A 17,098-nucleotide genomic window follows, 5' to 3' on the forward strand; every position below is an offset into this window, starting at 1 on the left:
AGGTAAAAGGGAGAGGCAGAGAGGAGACAAAGGGGTTTGTAATTCCCCCATTAGCGCTGTGCTTTGTGTGGGGCAGGGGGTTGCACAGGCCCTTTCCCTTAACAGTAGTCAGTGCTGGGCAGGGGAGCAGTGTACCAAAGCTTGTTGGCCATGGCTGGACGGTCTTAAATTAGGGAAGTTTTTTTCAGCCTAGACAATAAGGTGTGTATCACCTTTGGATCTTGAAGATGGAAATGATTCAGAGGAGCCCTGTGTCCTAAGTAATGCAGGAGGTCGTGTGGAATTATCATAAATTCTCTTTTTTTGTCCTTAAAATCTCTCAGTGACGTGTCTGTTTGCAGACTTGTTGGTTTGTTTATGGTCCCTCTCTGCATCGCTGTGGAGGAGCTCTTCAGTGCAGCAGGCCAGCTTGGCTCAGGAAATCAGTCAGCAAGGTTTTATAGTCAGAATGCAGATGCTGCAGGGAATAAGAGAAACTAGTGATGTGGGTTTTGGCTTTGTTTAAGACAGCAGCTTGCGTATTTCTTTTCTGTTCATCCCTGAATTGCTTCTTTTGGCTGCCCAAAGAACGTTTCAGAATGATTGCTGCAATTATAAACCTATAACTTCAAACCTTCAAAAACCCAAAGAATGTCAAGATTTCATAAATGGAAATAATGTATTATTGGGTAGAATATTTTTGGAGTCTTAAAAAGAACTCAAGTTCTATGACTTCCCAGCAAGTCAGGACAGACTAATTGGAAGCACTTCTGTTCTAGCTGCAGCCTGGTTAACAGTAACCCTAGGCCGGTGTTTGGGTTGCAAATTATGCTGATGCTTATACAAATTGCCCTGCTCTGGGTTTATCTACTTACTGGGAAGAAAAATAATCTCATCTATTCATAGTTTACATAGATATTTGCGAGGTTAGAAGTCCTGGTGAAGGTATTTTTTCAGACAGGAGCAGTGGGGCAATTACAGACTGAAGTCTCTCCTTTCTGTCCTGCTTTTGGAGTCAGGAGAATGCTTTCCTCATGAAGGTGATCAACTGAGACCCAGGGTTCGTTTTTCAGCTCTGTTAGCAGCCACAGCTTCTGTTGGGTGAAACCCAAATTCCAGGCAAAGAGTTCCTGCTAAACTCAAGTCAGATGTTACCTCGATTTCTCTTTGATTTCCTCTGCAAAATATACTGAGCTAATTAAAAGAATAAATGGCTGCAGGTAACCTCGAACACCTCTTCTGTGTTTTTTTCTCTCTTTCTGTTATTGAAAAACAACTACTACAGTAACCTTGATCCAGCATAACATGACAGGCTGCAATTAGCTTTCACTTCATCCTTCAACAGCACTGAATATTGGGCAACCAATAAGAGTATTCTTACCTCTGTTCTCCCCGAGTTCTGTAGATGAGGATGATCTTTTTACTGCCATTGCTTCTATTCTGAAAGCATGCGAACTAGGCTTTATGAAACTGTCCCAAGAAGAGGTTAACTGATGTTCACGTGAGTATTTCAGTGTGTTTTGTTCTGCTGTTTCCCCTTTTTAGGTGACAGCGAGATTGTAAATAATATGTACGAGACCGACGCTGATCTCCTTGCTGGCGAAAGTGCAGAGGAGGAAACAGAGGACAGTATTATGTCCCCCATTCCTGTGGGACCTCCATCACCTTTTCCCACCAGTGAGGACTTCACTCCCAAGGAGGGCTCACCTTATGAAGCTCCTGTCTACATTCCTGATGACATTCCAATCCCACCAGATTTTGAACTCAGAGAATCTTCGATTCCAGGGGCAGGGCTAGGGATTTGGGCCAAAAAGAAGATTGAAGTTGGGGAAAGATTTGGACCCTATATGACAGTACAAAGGAGCACGTTAAAGGAAACAAACTTTGGATGGGAGGTAAGCATATCAAGTGTGATTAACACGTTCATTTGTCTTCTGTGCAAACTGTTCATGAAACTAGACTGAGTCCTGACAGGCCTGGGAACAGAGGAGTGATTTGCCAATGCCGTGTTTCCCTGCGTTGTTTTGCATCCCTGATGACGTGACTTCCACTGCTTTTAAAATACTTTCTTTTCAAAGATAGTTTCTTGGGCTACAAATACTGCTCTAGCACCATTTTAGCAGGTTGGTTTTAAATGATGTCGGGTCACTTCTTAAAGTGCTTGTCATTTTCAAATTGTGTTCAGAACTTGTCACAATGGAAGAAATGTGATTAGTCGCATCATGTTCTGTAGTTGGGTGTGTTACCTTTGACTTCCAGTCCATGTTAGCTGTGCAGACATTATTAACTGCTCATAGAAAAATAGCATGTAGCCATTAAAACCCTGGATGTTCTTGAGTTCTTGTTCTGCAGCAAAGATAAAGAAATGTGAAAGTCATTTTTCCCGTATAGCTAAACTCAAACCAATCTGCAGTAGGAAAAACTGCACTCTCCTGGAACTGCTGTCTTTCTCCCTGCCTTTCTGGGATTGTCTAAGAAATCATTTTAGTCCCCTCTGCTCCTATGTTATTGGTTTGAAAATATTTATACCCATAAGAGTTATCATAAATCACAGTAGATTCTGTGAACAGTGAAATGCAGCCTGGGATTTATGCTCTGTGTCCACAGTCCTATCCCAGCGCATCCAGTGTCCACTATATAACGTGTAATTGCTTCTCTGTTGTAGCCCAAGTGTCTGCCCCAGCACTACAATACCCCCTCTGCCCACTGGATCAGCTGTCTTGTGCCTTGAGGAGAGGGCTGCATCTGGGGTGACTGGTTCAGAGAGGTTTGGCTGGCTATCAGCCTATCATGTGCTGTTTGATAGGCCGTAGCCTCGTCCCTCAAGGTGTGCAGGAGCTGGATTTTACCTCCTTTTTCCCCTGGGGGAAGCAGTAACTTGGCTTGTTTTCTCCAGGGGCCGCTAACTGTCATAATTTAAAAGCTGTTGGAGTACAGAAGTGGGAAACAAGGGATAAAGCCATAAGACTTACCAAGTGGGCAAGCAAATGATGCTATCACAGGAGCCTTGTTCTCTTAGAAAGTGAGACTAAAAAGCCTGAACTTACACATTAACTTTCTTAATTGTCTGATTATATTTACACTCTGGATTGTGAAGTCTGAAAAATCTGTGAAGGGTTAGATGGTGTGAAGCCCAAAGAGGTATGTCCAGATGCTGCTTATCTTTTGATGTGTCCAAAACGCAGGAAAACGTAAAACCTGCTTGTTACAAAACCAGAACTCAGACATGTCTTGTCGTTCTGCCCTAGGAAATGTCTGAAGAGCTAAAATCAGAGTTTAAATGGGTGAGGTGAGAGTTTCCTTTTCTCTCTCTGAATGCAGGGAAAGAAGGGAAATTCAGCTGAGTTTTGGTTCCCTCTCCCCTCTGCCAGCGGTGTTCCTCAGAGGTTCATCTTTACATTAGCAGAGAGCTATCCTTCTTGGCTGCTAGAAGTCAGATTAACTTGAGTAATGCAAATCTTTTTTTCTGTGACCTTGGCAGAGCGTTGTCCTTGTTCTGTGGTTCTGATAGCACTTGGTATTTACATTCGTATTTTTGAGAACTGTTCCTTACAGCCGCTCTGCGCTGAATGCCAGGCCTGATATGAGTCGTATCTATTAACTTCAGTCTACATTGACTTTGTGATACTGTTTATTTTTGTAGCCTAATTGAACAAACTTTCTTTCTCTGTGGCACTTCTATCATTTCAGCGGCGTTCTTTTGTTCTCTAGTTTGGCAGGTACGTTTCCTACCTGAAAGGAAGGACTGTTTGTCCTCCATCAGATGTCCTCAAACACTGTCTTAGACCCACCCTGACACTCTCTCTTTTGCCCTTGCTTATACTTGCAGATACCTCTTGAAGTTTTCCACTTCCCAGTGTGTTTAAAGGTAGTTCAGAACCCCATTTTTAGTCACTCAGGACCTTCATCATTTCACTTGGGAGCAACACACATGAATATCTCCATGTGCTAAACAGAAATTCATGCCATAAATGCTGTCTGCCTGTGTGTTGGTTTCTGGGCTGTTTCCTTTGCATATAAAGTTGAAAAAGGCTTCAAGAGGTGTTTTGTCAGCTTTATGTGTTGTCACTTGTGCTAGGAATTGTAACTTGGGCTCTGTTTCCATCCTCTGTTAAAAAAATGGATTAGGCAGACAATTGGCAGCAAGAGGGAAAAAGAGAGAAGTTTTTTTATCACCCTGTAACGTGTTGACTAGACTTTTTGCCTCTGTATGATGTTTTCTACACAAGTGATGAATCTAACAAAAACTGGTAGTTTTTACTTGCAGTCACTTAAAAGTCAAATGCTGTTGTTGGGCTTCTTACACATAACTACTTACTACTGGCTGATTGAGATGTTTCTGTTGAATTGCCTGTTCTATTAATTATATTAGTATTTTTAATTCAGGAAAGAGAGCTGTTATTCACACCCAGACTACTTCTGTGTTCACATTTCTCAGTTCATTTCCTATGGCTTGTCCTCTTGATAATGCTACTTTTGTGGACACCCCACCCCACCTGCCCAAATCCTGAAAAACTGGTCCTTTTTTGTTTGTTTTTAGTAGTCATCAGTTCCTTAATTTTAATAGTGTTTCTGCCTTTTGCACAAAAAGTTCTTGTCCTTCATCGCAGGAAATTTGTTGTCAGACTTTGACTAAACTATGAGTGCCACTAGAAGTGGTAATACCTAAGAGTGCTCTACAGCAGCCATTGAAGGGGGCATTCATTAGCAACATCCCAGTTTGGCTAGAAACTCTTGTTGATGGTGTTGTGTAGGCATCTTTGCACTTAAAAACGCAGATCATGGTCAGGATGCAAGTTCCTTCGTATCATTGGACTTGTGCCCATCTGTAATGGGCCCCAATTGCTGTAGGAATCCTAAAGGATGGAACAGTGCTGGGGGATGCTGAAGTAGACTTGAATATGTGTAGAAAGGCATGGTTTGATTCCTGTTCTGTGATTAGTTTTTTATATAGTTCAAGGTTAAGCATGCTAATTCATCATATTAAAATAAACCCCCTTCAGCATCTCTTTCTTTTGGTTTCTGCAATTAAAAGAACTCCCCATTTTGTGAGGCTGGAAAATGTACTGTTGAATGCTCTGATTTGGAAATGAATCTCCCTCTTCAAGGCATTAGCACTGTGGAAATAGCTTTCTCTTTTCCACCTTCAATAAGACCAGATTTGTAGGAATTAAAATAAACCAAGCTAGTTAACTTTATTTCTTAAGTCCTCCAAAAAGACAGGCTCCTATCTGGAGGTAGGGGCCATCTCTTCTTTAATCTCCAGTGTTTTAGCCAGACCTGGCTCTGGTGTAAAACATGTAGCTCCAGGAGGTCAAAGAATGCCATTTGCTGAAACTTTCAGCTTTACTCATTATTTCCCCTGATAGCCTGAAACATCGCAGGGAATACAGAATGCCCTGTCTTACCTGCCATAGCTGGAAAAGAAAAAGATATGTAATTTGTTTTATTATAGATGTTTTTCCTTTTAGCCAGACAGGAGGGACTGGGTTAAGGCTGGCTGAGTACATGTCCTGCTTAATCTGCAGCAAGTCTTTACTATCTTGTTTCTTTATATATATTTTTCCACCAATATTTACTTTGTGGAATGTGCTTTGAAAACTGTTCTTTAAATTCAACCACACCTATTATTCAAGGGTTTTTTTAACATGAGATGGCAGTGAGTGATTCATGCTCATTTCATAAAAATAAATGACATGTGCTGGTCTTCTGGCCTCCACCCGCTCGCAGAGGTGATTCAGTCAGTGCCTGGGTAGGATGGTATGCCGTGTGTTTCCCCTCTGTGCCGTATTCCCTGACGCTTCTGTGCCGATCATGTTTATCTACCTTTTTTCCTTAAAAGACACCACCCAAACTAAAAGCCTTGTGATTATTTAGTGTGACGTGATTGCATTTCTGCTCTGCTCTCCTGATCCTATTACCTCCTTGCCTGCTGACACAGAGCACACCATTGAGAGCACCCCAGATAAATCACGGCGTGTTTGCACTTTATTGCCTCTGGGACCTAAGAAAAACCAATCATCATGTAATGGTTTTGATCACTTTATTGAGTAAATAATGACATTTGTCATAGCACTGTTTAATTTGCTAATTGGGAGAGGAATGGGAATCACATCCTGGTAGGAAATTTAGCATCTGAGTTTTTTGGGATTTGGAAGCAGTCAGATGTGCTTTTAGCTCAGTTTGCTCCACAGGGTAAATACCATCAATGAAACACACATACTAGTTCTTTTAATTTGTATTTGAAGAGGGATTATTTGCTGAAACAGAATTTTCTTACACTAAAGTGCAAGAGGCAGGCAGGTTCTTCACAACCAAAATATAAGTGCTTTTATTTCATACTTTAAAGTGAAGATAGAAAGTGTCTCATGAAAGACAAGTAACTGGAAAAAATAGGAGCCAGCAGCTAAGGATGCTGCTTGCATTCTTGGCTTCACTTCTGTGCCAGTGGAAAAGTGCTGTTTTTTGAACATGCTTTATAGTGTCAGTGATTCATAGCAGCTGAACCCTGGTCCCACAAAACAGAACATTTTGGTTTTGGTGTGGGGGTCTTCCTTGCTTATTTTGTTTGTTTTTCTGGAAATACTCATAACTGCCAAGGAAAATTTACTTTATGTGACTGGCCTTGATTGTTGGGAGGAGAATTATATTGTACTTCCCTGAGTCTTAAAGAGATTCAAATATGAAGGAGACTCTCAGCATTCTTTTGACTGTGATAGTTTTGTCGAGCTTCCCAGTTGAAAGCACATGTAGCCCAAATTCCCTCAATTCATTTCAAAAGCTGATACCGTTTATTAAAAAGGCATGTTCTTGTCTGTCCTGTTTCTTAACAAAAGATAGCAGAAGAAGGATGAATCCCTTAAATGAGCAAAGCAGTCCCCAGACCTCATTGCAGTCATCTCTTGCTCACGTTCTTTCTGCCTTTAGACTCAAAGGATGTGATGACATTTCCTTGTAGTTTTTCTTCATGTGTCTTCTGATTCATTTTCTCTGGCCTCTGCCTTTCTCTTTGGCTTGAAAATAGTGTTACTATGACAGCCTCCATCACTCAGGGAAAAAGAGCTTATGAACTGCTGTTTTCGAAACCACATCTAATGCTCTTGCAGGGAGTGAGCAGTCTTGGAAACTGCTGAAAAATGGTGTGCACGGCCATTCCTGAGATGGAGCACGTTACCTACACAGAAAACATTTCCCATGCAAGGTTACATTGCAATTTCTCAAAGCTTTGTTTGGCTAGAACAATTCTGAAAAGAGTCTGTGGGTTCATGAGGTAAACAGAACATCAGACCAACCTGGAACTTCCCAGATACACCCTTAGCTACTGGTATTTGCTGACAGGCATCCATCGTTAGAATGGATATGTACATACATTATGGAACTCATAAACTTTTGTTTTAGGCTGAAACCTGGCACTTGGATGAAAAAAATTAGTCTCAAGGAGGAAAAAGAACTTAACTGAACTCTTAATGTTTTAAATATTGTATGATTTGGGGCCAGTAAAGTTGCTCAGCTTTGTATGTGCTGGATTCTGTCCCCTTCTCAGAGAAAAACTGTGGTGAGAACATCAACACTTTAATTTTCTCCACGGCATATGGCCTGTGTTCTGGTGTTGGAAGACCATCATGAGCAAAGGTAACAATCAGCTTCCAGGTCCTCTCTGGCTTTTGATTCTGAAAAAGAAGAGACAAAAGAAAAGTGAGGAGGGATGTGGGGAACTGCTTATTGTATCCAAGGCAAGATGTCTAAATCCCATCTCTACAACTAAACCAAGTGGAGATTGTGGTGTTAATTTACTAATTTCAGCCCTGGATAAGAAGGAGCCATACACCTTTGGGCATCCAAGTGAACTGACTGAAATTTGTACCATTTTTTAACTTTTCACCAAATGCTTCAATGTCGGGGTTAAAAGAGTAAGTCTTTTTTAGGCCCAAGAATGCCAAGATGTCTTGCTCTATCTTAGGCACTTCTCTAAAACATGGGTATATAAGGAATTAAGAAAAAAAAGAAGAGGCAGGGGAAGGGAATGACTAAGAATACCTCCTGATATTTCTCCTTTATTTACATAAGGGGTAATAACTCATGAGCAATCCGGCAGAGGGCACTTGCTTTAAATAGAACATTCTGATTCACAAGCAGAAAAAGGAAATAAATATTTTCTTTCAGTCTTCAAGAGACATCCATGAATACCAGCTTCTGAAACAGTATTTTATCATCCACACTTCAGAAATAAAAACAGAAAAAGAAAAAAGAGGGAAAAGAGAATCCCACGGAAGGCTCAGTGGTGGCTGCAGGGGTTGAAAAATAGCTCTTTTCGTTGTCAAAAGCCTTGCTGAATGCTGCTTCCTCTGGAATGTTAACCTACATAGAAATCCAACCTTTATTCTGCTCATTCCCAGAACAGACTGGCTGATGGAACACTGGAACACAAGTAGGCTTTTGTAATGGAAGTGATCAATAAGTTAAACTGTAAATATACCAGGAGCTTTAAAGGAGACGTCACTCTGTGGACTGTTTCACTTGCAGTTTCAGAAGGTGGAGGCAGTGCAAAATAACTTGCTTTGCAGTTCTTAGGCTTCTCCTATGTGGTGATGAGGGATGTGTTTGCTGTTTGAGAAGATAGCCCTTGTGCTACTTACTGGTAGGTAATGGCAGTATGACAGTATGGCACTGAGGGCTCCAGCGTAAGCTGGTAATACAGGAACGTAGCCCAGTTCTCTGGTGAGCTTGGGAACTCTGCTGAGCTCTGAGCTGCTGCACCTTTCCTACTTACAGGTAGGCTCCCACACCTTGCTTGTGCTGTCCCTTGCTGTGTGAGGGACCCTGACCAGCTGAATTTAGGTGTTCACCTAGTTATTTTTCTGGAGTAGCTTATTCCTATCACCTGAGTTCCAGGAACCTTGGACTAAGATGCTAGAGAAAGTCTTTACTCAACTTTGAGTCAAGGCTTAAATACTTAGAGCTGTGTTTGGACTCCACAGGTTATGACTTTAGCAAGCCTTTCAGTGAGCTGTATTTGAGTTCTTGGTTAATCATGAAGCCTGAAGGTTTTAAATTAAATTTCTTCACCTCAGTCTGTATGATACAAGAAGGAACAACAGTGAGTTTTGCAGAGTAAAATGTGACGTTAATGGCTTTTAGAGAAAGGGGAATCATGCCCTGTGTAATTTGGCACTGTATCCTCTTCCCATGGCAAATACAGAGGAGCACCACAGCTTGGGAGAACTGCTAAATGTAGCAACTCTGGCTTTGTGGGATTTAGCTCTACATGCATTTTGGCACTTGGGTTGCTGCTTATCTGGCTCTGGAAATACCAGGAGGTTACGTTGTATATGGAGGTGAAAATGAAAAGCTGGGTCTGTGGTTCTTTCTGAAGCAGTGGGACAGAGATGAGTCTTTGTTCTTCACTTGTTAATGTATCATTCAATTATTCCTCTTCTCCTCTTCTTGTGTATTTCATCAGACCTGTGCAAAATGAGGCAGTCCTTGTAGTGAAAGTTTACAGCTTAGAGAAATGTGGGCTTTTTGTCCAAGGAGAGTGTGAAGCTGAGTTTGAGTCACATCTGGAAACATTAGTGGGAGAGGCCTGTCTGTAGGAGGTCTAGGGGTCAGGCAAGGTGGTGAATTGGCTGGTCAGAGTGGAAGGAGCGTTTCTGTGCATAGGAGTGTCTTTGGAAAATTTATTGCTAACCATGTGCTTTGTTTCCCAAGTTGTGGCCAAGGCCTGGTGCTGTGTGAAGCGTCTGTGTAGAGTATCCACCTCGACTCATTGACGCATCTCTCTTCATTGCCCGTTTCTTTCTGTCCTCTCTGAAAGCAAACAGATAATAAGATCATCTAAGGCACAGGTCTGAGTGGAAGCTGGTTAGTGTAATTGGGTTCCAGACTGGTAACAGTATGCTGTGACCATTTAATATGTTTGCATTGATCAGAGACATGCACATTCAAGTGGGATGTGTAAATAAAGGAGAGGCATCACTCTCGGAAGGAAAGTCAGTCTGTGTACACATCAGGAAGCACAGACTGGAGAGCAGTTCGTCAGAACTTGCCATCAGTTACTCCCTTTGTCCCAGAAAAGCACAAAATGTGCTTAAAAAAAAAGGAAAGTGCTTTTCACTGAAGAGAATTCTCACCCAGATGTCCTGCTCACGCACGCTCTTTAGTGAGGCTCATTTAGGCTTTTCTTGGCAACAAGTTGCCAGTGAAGTAAATCTCCAGCGTGTCCTGGAGGGAATGTGATGTATAGTAAATGATGCAGTAGTTCAGAAGCCCCAGTCTGTAAGAATCACCTTTGTATTTAATGTGTTTCACAACCTTTCTGGTATGGAGAGTGCAGCATCCAGCCCACTCATGCCTGCATTTGTACGGAGGCAGTTTGTTCAGTGCACAGAAGTGGGTATTTTCTTCCTTTTGATCTGATTAGCGAGCAGTGTGTTTCTTCACTTTCAGATAATGCCTGGGCAAGTCATTGCTTTAATTGTACGTCGTATTGTGTCATCCCTGTTCAATCATGTTCAAAAATACCTACATTTCACCCTTGTCCTCCACCTCCCTTTTCCCATTTAGATCTCACTGAAGTCCATTCTACCTTATCAGCACAGTAATTTCATGAGCAGAGCTAGGATTTCTGCCGTTTAGGCCTCGGCCATTGTCTGTCGCAGCTGCAGTCAAGATAAACCCTCACCCAGAACAAAGTTGGAATGACCTTTTACAAGCAGAATCTGCCTTGTTTCCCTCCAGACTAATTTATCAGCCTTCATTTCAGCCTAGTCTCTCAGCAGAGGCCTGAAAGAACATTACAGAGAGCATGAATGAACAGGGGGATTAAGATGCTTGGCTAGTCCCTCTTTTTCATCAGACACCTTCTGGATTTACTGAGATGTAAGCTGTAAATGACCGTAAGTGGTGAACTGCCTTAAACTTGGAGTAAGGGAAAGGGAAGGGAAGGGGGGGGGGATGGAAATTGCCAAAGCCAAATGCTTGGAAAAGAAGAGAGATGTGGGGAACTGGATAAACCTCCTGGCTCGGAAGTCAGAAAGTGGTAGATGTGAGCAGCCCTCTGGCTCTGCCAGCCGTGGGCCGGGCTGTGTGTCGGTGTGCCCTGAGAGCTGCAGGGCCACGCAGAAAACTGCCTCACAGTGAGACTGGCCTCGGCTTTTTCACTGCTGTTAACCAGGAGTTCTTGCAAATTGGCATCCAGTGTATTGATTTAAAGCAAATTTTCAAAACTGGATTACATATGGATATACCAAAAGTACCTTTGTGCAGCATTGCAGTGAAAGGTGTCCCAGGAGCATGACTTGGACGCTGCAAGGGCTGATCTGTTTTTTTAATGTGAACTTGACAAGTGTCAAAGAGCCTGATACAGAATACAAGCTCCACTTTGAGCTGACAACAGCCATAGTCCAAAGGCTGTGCTGTGAGGAGGGGAATAAATATTTGTCTCTTGACGGAGGGGAGAATTGCCTACGATAGTTTGGGTGAATGCTTGGTCTGTACAACGTAGGCAGCTGTCATTAGCTTCAGTGAAATTGGGTTATTCCGCCCCTAATACCATAAGACATCAGATACTTTTTTAGTTCTTACACCTTTTAGCTTTCTTCATCTTTTACAGCATGAAAGAAAGGGTTGCTTAACAACTTTGAAACATTACTGTTAAATCAGAAGCTGCTCAGTTGAGAGGGGAAGTCCTTGTCTGTAAAACTCGAATCACTGTGGTGGATTACTTTAATTGAGTTGACTTGAAAGCTTTTGCATAGGAAGAATTAAATACAGCTCCAGTGCCTTAGCCTTTGATATGAGTAGTGGTGGTTATTACACACTGTATTACTGCATGAGGATCTTCTGCTGTGTGTTGAGGAACAGAGCCAAAGGCAGCCTGGAACCTGCCTGACCATGCTGCCTCTCGCCGGGTCGTGTGGGAGTGCCGATGTGCACGTGGAGTGGGACAACTGGGTCCAGCCAAGCAGCAGAAATGTCTACATTTAAAAATTTAAAGCAAGCAGATGTTAGACCTTCAGCAAATTACTTGAACTTTTGGTATATTTTGAATGTTTTGGAATATTTCAACTTTTATTGAGAAGGCAAGGATGGAATCGCAGGTGTGGGGGGAGTGTGGAAGCAGCCAATGAGCAGCAGGGCAAAAACCTACCAAGGAACCAGCTTGTGAAATTCATATGGTCATGTCAAGCAAAGACAAGCGTCTACCACAAGATATTTAGAAACTAGATGCAGCTGAAAGAGCAATGTTTTGAAATGACTGTGAGGTTATCGGAGTTTAGCCTATTCACAGGACAAGCCTGGCATTTTGTCCACAGGACTATCCCATCTTCCTCTGACCATACATCCCAAGAAATCCTGCTGCAGTAATTGATATTTTCCCTTCTGAGCAATAAAACCTCTCAAAATGTAGTGGCTTGTGATTGTAACAGGAACATCTAGACTTTTCTAAACCTTTGGAAGACTTCTGATTTAATTTAGATACTTGGGTGAAAGTTCAGGTTGTGATTTCTTTACATCTCCTGTACTGCTAACCAGTATTTGTGCCTTTTCAGTCTTTTAGCTAGTAATAGAAGTCATAGTAATGGAAGTCAGGGCTTCTACAGTTGAAGCAATCTCTTTTGCTCCCAGCAGTTGCTATTGTTTAATCTTTCATTGAGAGAGCTTGAAAATGCAAAAACACCTCACTGTTACAAAGCCTGCACCTTCTTGTGTGTTTACTTGCATTCAAATAGAAGGTGTGTACACCTCATATCTTAAATCCTAACTAAACTATTGTTCTAAATACTGATTTACAGCCACTTCCACTCTCAGAAGTTAAGTGTCTTTTGCTATTCATAAGGGCTTATATCATCTCCAAAATTCATTTCAGCAGTGTGGAAGGGAGATAAGGCTGCCTTTCGGGAGAGTTGTTGAGGCAAAATGCAGATACTTACTTTAACGGGACAGATTAGTTTTGGCTCTTGTCCAGTTTCCTGGGAAATGGACAGAAAGAAGCTTAATTTCTTATAGTTCACTGCAGCTGTACTTAGGTTTTAATAAACATACAAACTTCATTAAAAAAAACCCCAACACACCAAGCCAGGAAGTTCAGGTTCTTGTTGAGTTGCCCGTGTTCTCCGGAGCAGAAATCGGGCTTCACTGCTAAGTGGACCAGCAATACTTTAGAGACATAAGTTAAGCATCAAGGACAGGATGACCACAGGTTGACTTCCATTGAGATAAATGTAAGGTCAGATAATTCATTGCATCCAGGGAAGAATGATCTCCGTGTATGTGCAGTGCTGCACTTCAAGCTGGCAGGCAGAACGCAGGGAAGGGAGCTCAGAGATGCTTCTCACAGATCTCTGAAGGGAGGAGCGTTTGAGGAAACTGGTAGAGCCCCACTCAGGCTTCTTGGCTGGGCCGACCATCTCTCTGCTCATGCATTTAATGACTTTCTGCAGAAGGAACTCTCCCATCCCATGCCCCGCTCCCTGGCACTGCTGCACTGGGGTCAGTAGGGCACCAATATTCCTGCTGCAAATCTCATTTTCGACTCTTTATGATTTTTGTGGATTTCAGATGCAGTCCAGCATTCACAGTGTAAATTCTCCTCTTGCCTGCAGTTTGTGACAAGATTTCAGATCTAGAAGTTGGAGCCAATGTGACTTGTCTTTTCCTGTTTTTCAGTGTTGCTTCATTTTGTAAACAGCTTGTGTGTGTGTGTGACATATACCAGTAAATGAATGTGTAAATTTACTGCTTACTATAAACTGTAATTGGCAAGAGTAGGAATATTACAAATTCAGAGTGTGAATGATAAAATACTGATACTGTATCCTTTAATTTATTACCTGTTCTACCCACGCTCTACGTTTTCCGCTCCGTTCTCTCTCCTTCATGAGTTGTGTTTTCACTAGACTGGCATTTTCCTTGTCTGATGAATTAACTGTCAATTGAAGTTAGTGAGATAAATCAAAACAAATGGACACACTGCTCCATATTGACTTTCTCACTGCCTGATTCTGAAAACCACTTTCTGAGCACCGTGCTGCTATTACGCTCACTTGGTTCTAGGCAAATGTGCAAGGAAGAAGGAATTGGGGGAGGTAGGTGTTTAATAGCCATCAATTACATTTTCACTGTCTTTGTTTTATCTGGGATCTTGTCAACAATGAGATCTGTGCCATTGACCTAGAAAGAAGACACTTGGCATTCTGTCAGAAAAGGCAGTGCTAAATGGAAGCACACACTGAAGTTTTGGGCTTTCAAAATGTAGTCTGAGTCAACACTAGAAGTTTTTGTGTAGCACAGTAGTACAAGTAAAAAGGATGACAGTTTTCTACCTGCATGGGCTACGTGCAGACACTCACCATAACAGAGGAGAGACAAGCCTCTGGTCTGAATCAAGGGTGGGTTATTAACATCTGCTGTGGGAATTTTGGGTATGTGATTACATAGTTGTTGGAGAGGGGACTTGAAGTCTTGGCTTTTATCCCAAAGAGAGCAGAACCAGCCTGGTTTATTGTGGTTGTGCAAGAGGACGAGTGATGAACCAGGATCATCTATGTCCCTGATAGACAAAGCAGTGTGACTGGTAAAATGGATCTGACGTTCGGGTGTGTTTAAGGCTGTTATCTCTTGTGGGCATGGCAAGATTTTCACAGTGAAGAGCGTGTGATTGCCTGGGTACAGGCTTTCATTTAATGTCATCAAAGTTATAATTGGATGATAGAGAACTGACGGATTGTTTTGAAATACTGAGACTAGAAAATCCATCTACGTGTCTGAAGCAGTGCTTCCACAGGGCTGCAGAGATCAAACACCAGCCATAGCTCTGCCTGACCTGGGTTACTCTGCATGGTTTCAGCAGTAAGAACAAGCATGTGCCTGTCATCCAGCGAGCGTGGAAATCCTTTTGTTACTTGTTTACTTGTATCTTAAACATCTGTGCCTTCACACTTGGCTTCCAAATACATTCTAGATCAAGCAGATTATTTCTTCATAGCTGTTGCCTGATTGTCTTATGTCTTCCTGTGTACTCAGCACCATGTTTAGCAAATATATTTAACACCTTCTCACCTGGAAGAGATCTTACAAACTTCAATTCAAGAAGTAAAAGGTTAAAAAAATGTATGTGCAGAGGAATGGATGGTGGAAAGGGGTAAAGCCTCTCAGCAGTAGGTTAATTGGAGAGTGGAATACCAGTGTAGATGGGAGCACATAGTTTCCTTGGACAATGTGCTAAAGAACTGGGAGCTGGGAAGGACCAGCTGGGATTGTTAGTGAATTAGCTGAAGTCAGAAACTGCTGAATGGAGCAAAGAAGTAAAGGGGAAATGAAGGTTAGGGTATAATTCAGTCTAAATTAGGTGGGCCATTCACAATGCATAAAAGGGCTCTGAGCTTCCTTTCTTGGGGAAAATGGGTAGGAAAGCTCACTTTTATTTGGATGCGTGTTGAGTGGTTGATTTTAAGAATGTGCATACCTAGAGCCTACTTTTTGGAAGTGCATTATCCCACATGAGTTTGGAGGAAGCATTGAAAATGCCATGAGCCTGAAAGACAACGGATTTACTAAGACTCACAACCGTTACGCTGCAGAAGCATGTCATTTTAATCTCTTATGAACTGAAACGAATTCTCTTCATTTATCCTGTCTTTGCTTGCTTGTTACTAACGATGAAAGCTCTGTATCTGATCACCTTGGAATCCTGGGGACTTGAAATCCACTCTGGCTTTGGCCCATCTCTGCTTGTATTTGAAGAGATTTATTAGTGTACTTTTACTGATTTCTGTTTCTGCACTCAAAGCAGCGTGGCAGCCGCTGGGTCGTGTCGTTGGAGTTGGGCTAAACACAAACAACATGCTGAAACGTTTGTGCAAGGTGCACACTTAGTACAGGATCATAGAGGTAAATGTAAAGGAAGTTTGTGGTTACAGATGCTTTTTCTTTTTCGGGTTAAAAGACATTTCTCCCAGTGACACTTGTCTATGGTGCACTGCTTTCTGCTCCCCTGGGAAGGGTTCTGCTCTGCCCTTTCTGCTGGTGTGACATTAGGCTTCTGTCTGGACTTTCGAACCTGTTTGCCCTCGCTTTACTTCATATGACCCAGAAGTAAATAATCCATTTGATGACAAAAATGAACTTTTTCAACTTTGCAGATATTGCAAATCTCCTTACAGATATCTCTGAGTGTGACTGGAACTTCTGTTTCAGTCCTATGGTCTTTGTGGCCGTGTAGAGCATACCAAAGGTATTTTAGCTCCACAGACAGATAATGCTCACGTTCTGTTTTAGAAACCAGGGGGGATGCTGGTTGTTCTGCCTGTGATGAACTTACCTGCAGAGAGACTGTTGATATTTGGAGTTTATCAGATATAAAATGTCCAATAAGGGATATATTACATGGCTGCTTTTGTCTGCCTGCAGTTCCAGAGTGCTGTGGGTGGAGGTGGAACTTTTTTCCCCTCGTGCCGTACCTGGCACAGCCCAGACTCATTTCTGTGTTCGTTCTAAAGGCTTGTGTCAAGCACATTCAATTTAAATGAGATTCAGAACTGGAACAGCAATAAGTGTTCAATCAAAGTATTTGATAAATCACTTAAACAATCTTGCAGATTGCAAATTCTGTAAATGCAAGTTCTGCACTTATTCAAAACTAGTGAATGTGACAAGACCAAGAGACAGCAAAGTCAAAACAGCAGGAAGAAAAACTCAGATTCTTTGATGGGATTAAAATATCAGCAATTTAAGTGGCAAGCAGGTAGGACTGTGCTGCTCGTGTAGCTTTCTAACTAATACTTGAGTGTTTACAGGGAGAATATACAGATGGGATAAAGAAGAGAAGGCTGATTTGATGATTGCAGCGTAATTTTACCTTTACTTTGGGGTATGTGTGTTTTCCTTAATGTCCTGAATGACATAATTTAGATGGTCAGGAAAGTTTTCTGTCTTATTAAATGGAATGACAAGTGACTGTAAAAGTAGGAGAAGGGAAACCTCCACAAACCCTGGATTGCTTTGAATGCTAAACAGCTTTTCTTTGGTTAGTCAGACTGTAGCGTGAGCTTCCTCAGGGAGAATTTATTCTGATAAGTGCCTCCACGTAGAAGGTGAAAAAGTGTTGAAACAAACTCTT

General features: G+C 42.0%; 1 protein-coding gene across 4 annotated transcripts in view; it reads left to right on the top strand.

The window, feature by feature from the left end:
- The window catches only part of PRDM16 (PR/SET domain 16), a 294,011-nt gene that overhangs the window by 116,640 nt on the left and 160,273 nt on the right, over nucleotides 1-17,098 (top strand). For all 4 annotated transcript variants that reach the window (XM_062012812.1, XM_062012813.1, XM_062012815.1 and 1 more), the window contains exon 2: nucleotides 1,525-1,874. In XM_062012812.1, the coding sequence (XP_061868796.1) occupies nucleotides 1,525-1,874 (350 nt within the window). The remainder of the gene's footprint in view (nucleotides 1-1,524; nucleotides 1,875-17,098) is intronic.

The sequence above is a fragment of the Colius striatus genome, chromosome 21, assembly GCF_028858725.1.
Source record: "Colius striatus isolate bColStr4 chromosome 21, bColStr4.1.hap1, whole genome shotgun sequence".
NCBI lineage: Eukaryota > Metazoa > Chordata > Aves > Coliiformes > Coliidae > Colius > Colius striatus.